This window comes from Salvia splendens, chromosome 13 (genome assembly GCF_004379255.2).
Source record: "Salvia splendens isolate huo1 chromosome 13, SspV2, whole genome shotgun sequence".
Lineage (NCBI taxonomy): Eukaryota > Viridiplantae > Streptophyta > Magnoliopsida > Lamiales > Lamiaceae > Salvia > Salvia splendens.
In genome coordinates this window covers 26781239-26791921 of record NC_056044.1, presented here as the reverse complement: position 1 = coordinate 26791921, position 10683 = coordinate 26781239, and the positions used below count along the sequence as shown (strand labels likewise).

Below are 10683 nucleotides of genomic sequence, written 5' to 3'. Positions count from 1 at the left end.
TCCGTCCCATACAAATCGCCCTTATTCAATTATGGCAACATTTTTCTCCTCTTTACTTTATCTTTTTATGGGTCCCACCATTCATTACATAATTTCAACTATTTTTTCTCCTCTCTTACTTTACCAATTATGCATTAAAACTCGTGTCAATCCCAAATGACCTATTTCTATTTCTATTTCTAGTCATAGAATCATAATCTAGAGAAAGCTAAAGCATTAGAATTGGAGTTTAGACTTTTAATAATAGTCAATAAATAGTATTCCATCCGTCTTATAATAGATGTCATACTTTCCTTTTTAGTTTGTCCCACAAAAGATGTCACATTTCTTTTTATTGAAAATGTGTTCTCTCACATTAATATAAATATATTATTTTCTCTCTCCAGTCAACACGCAAAATAATATCTCCTAAAATCTCGTGCCATTACCTAAGTGTGTCATCTATTATGGGACATATAGAGTATTATTATGTTATTTTTAATAATTTCTATTCTCATCACAATATAATTTATATAAGAGAATAAATTTGAAATATACTAATTTCAGGTTTATGTGTACCCGATTAGTTAGGTTCGGGTACCCGTACCGGGTATTAGGGTACCCGAATTCACATACAGGTCGGATATTGGATATGATATTTATGAGATTTCGGGTTCGGGTACCCGAATTTAGAGGCGTACACTTTGGTACAAATGTGAGGGGCGTATTTACACATTTATAGGGAGAAACAGATGCCACTATTCAGTTTTTACTTCCCCATTTTAACTCTATCCTTTGATCATACTAAAATACAAGTAATGGAGTTAGACATACTTCTCCTTTTCATATCTGAGTGTTTCATGTGAGTTCACCTCTCAAAGCTGAGGCTGCTCTGTGGATGGCCCTCGAGACTCTCGTGCGTAATCTTCGCCTCGTCCCCTCCCCTCTTCCGATATTCAGATATGCCATCCGCTATTGCAGGAAAGAACTCGATTTTGCTTTCCGTATCCCCACAAGGCCCATAAATATAAACAGCCACTCAGCTCAGGATACAAGTGTTACCTATCGACTATCAACCTGATCGCATGAGAAGAGAAAGAAGACGAGCAATGTCAAGTAGAGCAGCAGTTCCTACATTGTGGATGGTTTCCATCTTTTGCTCACCCTGCAGACAACAGTTGCATAATGCTCTTCACTTTTCGGATCAAAAGAATTATTCCTATGATAAAAGACATTTTGGTAAAACTAATCGAATTTTTATAAGAAGACTAAGTTGCATGATACTAGGGGGACATTTGGTAGCTATGTTAGAGTAAGTTAGAAGCTCTTATCTAGCTTACTCATGCGATTAGTACTCATATTAGCCTTAGTGAATAGTCCGTGTTAATTTTATGATCCAGAGAAGCCCGCCTTAAAAGCCAAGTAAGAATCTAGAATATTAATCCCCAATTTTGGTTGGTTACACTAAAATATTTGGAAATTGAACCAAGATAATGGAATAAATTAATTAGTTGTCCTCCATTTTTTCTACTCTCAATTTGTACATATATAATATTGAGGGTATTTTAGATACACAAATTTATCATGATATTCTATTAATTGCACCAAACATAACGTACATCACGGTCGTTATCTTAACTAGCCGTAACATGAATAGTCTACCAAACTAGCCCGCAACAGAAGAAAACAAAAATCAAATATTCCAAAATGGATAAAACAAGCTAGTTGAAGCAAGAATCTATTTCCCAACATGTAGTATAAAGTATGATTGCCGACTACTCCCTTATAAAACTTCATTCATCATATAAAACATAGTCCATATTTTTCTCACATAAAGTCAACCTAATAATTATACTCGCAACTTAATCCAAACAAAAGCAATAAATAAACTAACCTTGTATGTAAAATTGAGCATGGTCGGTCCGGGCCCCACCCCCCAAAACCTTCTACTATTTCCAGTCTCGAAACTCTCCCTCCACTCAAGGGGCATCCTCGAGCCCTCCAGCGACCCCAAAAGATTCTCCGCCGCCGCCTCCGACACCGGCATCGATGGAATACCAGGAAACCTCCTTACCACCCTGGGATTGTTGGAAATATTGATGCCTTTACACGGACAAACTCTTGCTATTACAGAGATGTTAGGACTGTTCACTCGGTATTGCCATAAGTTTAATACCTCGAATCGGACTGCACAAGATAGTTCCTTAAAGTCCTTGTTTCGGTTGTAATGGGGCTTAAGAGCATCCACAATGGTGAGCTTGTGCTCACCGTCCGTCCGTGCCGCTGCGCTCTTGCCGCTGGCACGGACTTGCTCTTAGCTATGAGCACGGCCGTGCCCGCGGCAAGAGCACGGGGCGGCGACGTGGCATGCTCTAATTGACCCGTTGATTTATCATTTTTTATTATTTTTTTTAAAATCGAAAAAATTTGAAAAATTCAAAATTAATAAAAAAAATATTTTCCCACTTCCTAATAAAATATATCCATTTTTTCCACACTTTTAATTTATTTTTTTTTCACTATTTTTACCCCAAAATTCACACTTTCATCTATAAATACTCTCATTTCAAACACAAAAAATGACACTATACCAAACAACTCTCCCACTCTCAAATTTTAGGATTTTAATTATGTAATTTTAAATTTTTAGGAGTCAAATTATGTAATTTTTATTTTTTAGGAGTTTAATTATGCAATTTTTATTATTTATATAATTTGTAATATTATTCGGCAACGAGTAGTGGTTTTTTAATTTTTAGGATTTTAATTATGTAATTTTTAATTTTAGGCTTTTAATTATGTCTTTTTAAATTTATTTGTAATTGGTAATGTTATTTCGGTTTTTTTAATGAATTTTCGTATTATGGAAATGTTTTTGTTTAATTGAATTTTAAATTGAATTGTGCTCGTCCTTGCAGAAGAGCACAACTGTGGGTGTTGTGCTCTTACCAGAGAGCAGACAGAAAAAGTGTGGTCGGGCCCACAACCGTGCCGCTGGTAAGAGCACGGTTGCGGATGCTCTAAGGGAGTAATGTATTAGGGTAGGGTCCTAGGGGTTCTAAGTTAAAAATATAAACTGTAAAAGAAAAAACACATGAGTCAAGAGACCAAAGATTTTGAACAAACCTTGATAGATCAAACGGAATTATTAATTCTGCCTCTAGATATTTCACTGGGTCAAGTCGCGACCTTTTTGGCTTATTCTCTAACTTTCGACTTACTGGGTCAGGTTACAACTTTTTCCTGCCCTTCTTTTTCTCAAACATTTCTCAACTCTTTTTCCCGACATATATTTTCCAACATTTTTTTTCCGACTTGATGTCTGACTTGATCAACCTGATTGACTAACTTGCTCAACCCGACTACCTTTTTATTTCAATTTCCTATCATCCCCCTTTCCTTTGAAATTGATTCACCTCTCTGACCCATTTTCCTCACGTGTTTGTAAAAATATAAGGATGTGGGTTTTGGTTTCAAAAGAACGGGTAAGAGTGTATATGGCTCAACTTGGTTAACTAGGGGGTGCCTTACTTGATGAGGCGGGTTCAAGAAACGAAAGAAGAAAAGGCTCAAATGGTTAAGTCCTAATGCCTTTAGTCCTTACTACTTGTGCAATTTTCATCTAAATATTAAAAAGTAACCTCTCGTAAAATTTTTCTTTGTAAAAATAGTAGAAAGTGTTCTACTTTGGCTTATAACTCACATATAGAGAGGCTTCACAGATGATTTTAAAATTGAGCATTTCCATCATACTTGCGTCGTTCAAACTGATCAAGTTTTAGCAATCAAGTTTCTTCATGTAAGCATACTGAGTCCTTTTTCTAACTCTTCCCAAAGCAATCAAGTCTTTCACTTATCTAATTTCATGCATACTGCCCTAATTATTACTAACAGATATTTGTATTTTTTCAAAAAAACTTGACATGTATGATTTTACTGGAACTAACCCTCCCCCCTCCCACTGCATATGAACTCGTCCTCGAGGGACTGGATGCAGTGGAAAAAGGGTTAGGCACAGGCAAACAAACCAAGGAAAACTTCTCACACTTAGACAAGACACTAGGCTAAGTGGGAGATAGTGCCAATCAATCAAAACATGCCAATAAACACAGAAAAACATAACCAAAACACAAGGGCAGATAGAAACCAATAACACATGCATAACTTTCTCACACTTAGACCCAACAAAGGTCTAAGTGTAAGAATAAAGCAGAATATCAGTTATACAGGCCAAAATAAAAACGTAAATTGTTTTGAGATTAAATTGAGCTGAGTTCAGGGGGGTTGTACTATTGCTTCCTGGAGGGTTGACCGGGGGATGCTGAGGGCGGCCTGGAGGACGAGGATGAAGTTGGAAGTTGTTCAATCAACATTTTTACTGGTGATGGCGGTGGGTTTTGGTGAGGAAGATGATGATTTGGGACAAGGGTTTTGAACCTTTGGAGAAAATCGGATGAGAGCAAATGAAATATACTGTAGACGATATGGATAAAAGTGATATACGGATCTTAAAGCTGCTTTTTATACTGGTACAACGGCTGTTGAGATCCCTACTGTTGAGATCCCTGCGACTCTTCACGTACAAGCTCACCTTTTCAATGACTGCACACGTCCAATCATCATCTGCCTTAATCAATGCAAACATTGTACCACCAATTAAATTTAAATTTTACTGATCAAGTGGTCAATTAATTCCAGATGAAAACTCAAATATTACCACTTCATTAGTTTCTTCCTCATTTTCAACTTTTTAATTACCTAAGAAATAAAAACTTAACAACCGCTAAAATATTTATACTAATTATTAAGGACTTGACCGGGTTCCCTTAGGATGTCACTTGATCAGTTAAATAGATTAAGAAATTGTCGCTTGATCAAGCAGACTACCCATGAGTACCCGACCACTCCTTTTACCTGCTCACTGGCGAGAGTTAGGCATGAGTAGTGGAATGTCGTCCACCACAAATGCCTCCATTCCTTCTCTGTACCGCTTCACCCTGTGTCCATTCAGCATGAAGGTAGGTGAGTCTGGATCGCTTCCCTGGAGTTCAACTACTCCATTAGCTCTGATGGCGACAATGGTATAAGGGCCGATCCATCTTGACCTTAGTTTCCCGGGCATCAATTTAAGTCTGGACTGGAAGAGAAGCACTCTTTGGCCAACCTTGAGTTCCTTCTTACGAAAGTTCTTATCATGCCACATCTTGGTTTTCTCTTTGTACTACATGGCAGAGTCATAGGCATCAAGGCGGAGCTCTTTAAGCTCCTGCAACTTCCTCTCCTCAGCGCCAGCCCTTGCATTCAAATTCATCTCTTTTACTGCCCAAAAGGCTTGGTGCTCCACTCCCACCGGCAGATGGCACATTTTCCCAAATACCAGCCGGTATGGGGACATTCTGATAGGCGTTTTAAAAGCGGTCCTGTAGGTCCAGAGTGCGTCCTCCAGACGACGGCTCCAGTCTTTCCTCGTAGGATTGACCGTCTTCTCTAAAATTGCCTTGATTTCTCTGTTTGACACTTCGGCTTGGCCATTGGACTACGGGTGGTAGGGTGTGGACAAGTGGTGGTGGACTCCATACTTCCGCATTAAGGCTTCTATGGTTCTATTGACGAAATGAGTTCCCTGGTCAGAGATTATGGCCTGTGGCACCCCATATCGGGTAAATGTTCGAATTTAAAAACTTCACCACTTCTCTAGACTCACACGTCTTCGTCGCCTTTGCCTCAATCCACTTGGACACATAGTCCACCGCCACTAGGATGTAGAGATTGCCCTCAGAAGATGGGAAGGGTCCCATGAAATCCATCCCCCATACACCAAATATTTCACAGACAATAATGGGGACATGAGGCATCTCATCTCTTGTAGATATCCCGCCTGTAAGCTGGCATCGATGGCACTTTTTGCAAAACTCGTAAGTGTCTCTGTGAATGGAGGGCCAGTAGAACCCGCTGTCAAGTATTTTCCTTGTTGTTTTCTTTGGTCCGAAGTGACCGCCACAAGCTAGTGAGCGGCAGTGGACCAGTACGTCCTCTTGCTCCCATTCAGGTGTACAGCGTCGGATTACTTGATCCGCCCCCATCTTCCATAGGTAAGGATCATCCCAATAAAAGTATCGGGAGTCGCTCTTGAGTTTCAGCTTTTGGGCTCTCGTAATCCCTTCACTTCCGGGCAACTCACCCGTTACCAAATAATTAACCATGTCAGCAAACCATGGCTCTTTCTTCGTGTGTTGTCCCTTTCCTTGATTGGCTTGATCAGCCCTCTCTGCCTGGTTGATCCAGTGAAGTTTAGAAACTGACTTGATCAGATAGAGATGCTCCTCAGGGAAAGCATCAGAGATGGCCTCTCTGTTGTCTTCTTGCAAAATTCTACTCAAGTGATCCACCACTCTGTTCTCGCTCCCCTTTTTATCCACTGCCTCCCAGTCGAATTCTTGCAAGAGGAGGACACATCTAATCAGTCGCGGCTTCGATTCCTTCTTTGCTAGTAAGTATTTAATGGCCGCATGGTCAGTATACACTGTCACTTTCGAGCCTAGCAGATAAGGCCTGAATTTTTTGAAGGCGTAGACCACCGATAGCATCTCCTTCTCAGTCGTGTCGTAATTCTTCTGTGCTTGATTTAGAGTTTTGGAAGCATAGAAGATTACGTAACTCTTTCCTTCGATTTTCTGACCTAATACTGCCCCCACAGCATAGTCGCTAGCATCGCACATTACCTCAAAGGGGTGAGTCCAGTCGGGGGCACGTATAATTGGAGAGCTTATCAATCTGTCCTTTAGCAGCTGGAACGCGGTCTTGCAGGCATCAGAAAATTCAAACTCCACATCATTCTGGAGTAGCTTCGTCAGGGGCTAGGCTATCTTTGCAAAGTCTTTTATAAATCTTCTATAGAACCCAACATGTCCTAAAAAGGCTCTGATCTCCTTCTGGTTGTAGGATACGAGAGTTTTGCAATGACCGCTATCTTTGCTTGGTCGACCTCTATTCCCCTGCTCGACACCACATGACCTAGGACAATTCATTCGGTAACCATAAAATGGCATTTTTCAAAGTTTAGAACCAAGTCCTTCGGTCGGCATCTTTCCAATACTCTGTTCAGGCTGTGCAGCCCTTGATCGAATGTGTCCCCATAGACAGTGAAGTCGTCCATGAAGATTTCTTCTAACAGATCAGAGAAGATGCTCATCATGCATCTTTGGAAAGTGCCTGGGGCGTTATAGAGGCCAAAAGGTATCCTCCTGTAAGCGTATGTACCGAAAGGACATGTGAACGTCGTCTTTTCTTGGTCATCCGGATTCACTGCTATATGGAAGTAACCACTATAACCATCCAGGAAGCTGAAGTACTGCTTCCCTGCCAACTTCTCAAGCATTTGATCAATGAAAGGCAGCGGGAAATGATCTTTCTTCGTAGCTGCGTTCAGCTTCCTATAGTCAATGCACATTCTCCACCCCGTGATTGGCCTTGTCGGAATCAATTCGTTTTTCTCATTCTTTACTACTTGGATTCCCCCTTTCTTCGGCACCATGTGTACTAGGCTGACCCAGTTACTGTCCGGGATGGAGTAGATAATTCCGATTAAGACCAACTTGACGATTTCCTTAAGCACCTCTTCCCTCATGTTGGGGTTGAGCTTTCGTTGTTGGTCACGGTGTGGTTTGGCTCCTTCCTCTAATCGGATATGATGCATACACAAGTCCGGGCTGATGCCCACCAGGTCTGTCAGTTTCCAGCCGATAGCCTTCTCATTCTTTCTTAATACCTCCAACAATCTATCTTCCTGCCCCTGGGTCAACTGACTGTTGATTATTACAGGCTTCGTTTCTTCCTCTCCCAGGTAGGCGTACTTAAGATGTGCTGGAAATGGCTTCAATTCCTGCGCGGGCTTTGGCTCTTCAGTAGGCAGAGGGTTTTCTGCCGCTTCTCTCTCTAGTAGCTTTCCTTGATCAAGCCGCTTCTCTAGGCTAGACACTTGAGCCTTCCCTCTTGACCCAGCTGGTCGTGGGCGCTCACAAAAATCCATCATCACTTTCGCGATGGCTTGGTCGTCCATTTCTCCGACATTCATGGTCTCATACCACTCTACAACCCCTCTCTCGATTTCTTCATCAACAGCGGAATCAGTGAACTGCCTCTTCAAGAACTTTTCCTCCAAGTACTCCTGTACTAAGGGCTCAGTCGCATCTACTGAGTACACGTTTTCGCTGTCGGCCGGCCTCTTCATGGCTTCATCGATATTGAACGTGAATTGCTCTCCATTGAAGTCCAAGCTGATCGTCCCATTACGGACGTCTATTATGGTGCTGGCCGTAGACAGGAACAGCCTCCCCAGTAGGACTCCACTCGATTCCCTTGCTGCTGGCTCCGTCATTTTGATTACGAAAAAATTAGCTGGGTATAGAAAGTTATTCACCTTCACAATCACGTCTTCCATAATTCCTTCCGGGTGAATACACTATCTGTCGGCCAATTGGATCATGATGTCAGTGTCGACGAGCTTGGCCGCTCCCAGCTTCCTATAGATGGAGTATGGTAGAACGTTGATAGACGTCCCCAAATCGCACATCGCGTGCTCCACTTGAATTTCCCCAATCGAAATTGGGAGCGTGAACATTCCCGGATCAGTCTTCTTGGAGGGGAGGTCGTTTCTCTGGATCACGACAGAGACGTTCTCCTCTGTAATAAGTCTCCCTTCTTTGTTGATTTTTCCCGCCAGGTAGTCCTTGACGAATTTACTGATCGGGGGCATCTTTAAGGCCGTCAAGAGCGGCACCTTCACTTCCACTTCCTTGAACATATTAGCCACGTCAATCATGGCGTCTCTTTTCCTTGTCACCATTCCTCGGTACAGATATGGTTTTACTTTCTCTGCTTCTTCTCCCTGACTTCCTTCTGAGGATTCACCTCCCACTTTCGCTTTGCCTTTGTCTGTCCCTTTTGCTTGACCCACCCTACTGGATTCTCCTTCCTCTTCACGGCTTGGTCCAGACATTGATGCTGGAGACATCACAGGTGGGCTAGGGCTTTGGTAGACTTTCCCTGATCTTAGGGACACTTCGCTGATGTTTTCACGACCAGGTGGCTGCACAGTAGCAAGGATTTTTCCCTCATTTCCCCTCAGCTCTCCCAACGACATCGCAACTTGAGAAAGTTGCTTTGTAAGCATATCCAACGCCGCCCGCTGCTCTTTCTGGGCATCCTGGATTTCCCTCATTGCATCATTGGGATGGTGCGAGACTATCATATCTCCAGATCCTTTGTTGGAGTGCCGATTATATCGATGATTCGGCAGCCCCCTAGCGTGGTTGGGCTGTGATTAGTCGAACTGTCCGTAGTGCTCTTGCTGGTATGGCAACTGGGTGTGCTGTTGGTTGCCTCTCTAGTGTGGCGGGACATAACTCACCATCTGGTTGCCCGGTTGCCTGCCCTGGTTGCTTGACTGGGGGCCTTGTTGTCTGTACCCCCAGTTTCCTTCATTCTGTCGGCTTGACCAGTTTGGCTGCCCTCCACTGGACCAATTCCCTTGAGGTCCACCTGACCAATTACCTTGACCTCCCTACATTCTGTTCCCTCCATTGTTTGATCTTTCTGGGTTCCGAGCGGGCTAGTTTGGTTGCCCTTCAGAGGGTTGTATCTGTTGTATCGATGGTTAAGGCAGATGGCTTTGATTCTGATCAGTCCACCTGAAATTTGGGTGGTCTCTCCACGGTGCGTCCCTTTGCTTTCCCTGGATCCAGTTGCCATGGGTTGCGGCTCCGCCTCAGGGGGAAACTCGCAATAGTAATAGTGGTGCTCCTCGGGCGGCGGCTGTGGCGGCGCATATTGTTTTTCCTTCGATGCAGGTGGTGGAGGCGCTCTAGACTTCTCGACTGCCTCTAGCAGCTTCTTCTCCATTTGCTCGAATCGAGCCTCTAACTTTTCATCACTGCGCGCCTCTGCTGCGTGTGCTGCACCCCTTCTGTACTGGCCACGGGATGTCTCATACGACCGCTTGGCTTCAATCAATCTCTCTAGTATACTCTTTGCTTGGCTGAATGGGGTCTTAGAGAAATCCCCCTGAGCTGCTAGGTTAAGATCGTTCTTGCTATCCACTATGAGTCCACCGTAGAAGGTTGAGTAGATCTCCCTTTCTCCCATTTTGTGGTTGGGGCATGCTTGGAGCAACCCTTGAAATCTATCCCAGTACTGGCTGAGGGGCTCATCGTACTCCTGTCTGGCCTCGATAATCTTCCATTTAAGGGCACTCGTCTTCGACGCTGGGAAGAAGCGATCTAAAAATATCATCCGGAACTCGGCCCAGGTTCTGATGGATCCTTCTGGCAACCTCGAAAGCCAGACTCCCGCATCGCCCTTTAAGACGAAGGGAATAACATTCAGCCTATAATCTTCAGAAGTAGATTCGGTCGGCACAAGTTGGATGTCGCAGTATCTGCAGAATTCTTCCAGAAAGGCGTAAGGACACTCCTTCGAGAGACCATAGAAATTGGACAAACTGCCAGCACCCCTGATTTGATAGCGATGGTCCGCATCCTAGGAGTAATGGCAATGGCATGGGTGGACTCCTTCTCGTCATGAGCGTACAGAGAGCCAATTCCTGAGTCGTTATCGACGAGGGCCATTTCTACTTTTGCTTGTTCAAGTGGTGTTGGTTGGGGTGGTGCGTTCTGTTCTCCTTCTTCTTCGCTGGTCAGTTGATCA

General features: G+C 43.3%; 2 protein-coding genes across 2 annotated transcripts; both read right to left on the bottom strand.

Annotated features, from left to right (window-relative positions):
* Positions 1-7003: 7003 nt before the first annotated feature.
* Positions 7004-8356, bottom strand: LOC121760799 (uncharacterized protein K02A2.6-like). Its single transcript, XM_042156416.1, has one exon. The coding sequence runs from the start codon at positions 8354-8356 to the stop codon at positions 7004-7006; it is 1353 nt and encodes a 450-aa protein (XP_042012350.1).
* An 84-nt stretch (positions 8357-8440) lies between these two features.
* On the bottom strand, positions 8441-9229 carry LOC121760798. The gene has a single exon (XM_042156415.1). The coding sequence runs from the start codon at positions 9227-9229 to the stop codon at positions 8441-8443; it is 789 nt and encodes a 262-aa protein (XP_042012349.1).
* Between the last annotated feature and the right edge of the window lie 1454 nt (positions 9230-10683).

Bases quoted from the DNA above. Each gene is read 5' to 3' on its own strand.
- LOC121760798 (XM_042156415.1), bottom strand. From the start codon at position 9,229: ATGATAGTCTCGCACCATCCCAATGATGCAATGAGGGAAATCCAGGAT.
- LOC121760799 (XM_042156416.1), bottom strand. From the start codon at position 8,356: ATGACGGAGCCAGCAGCAAGGGAATCGAGTGGAGTCCTACTGGGGAGG.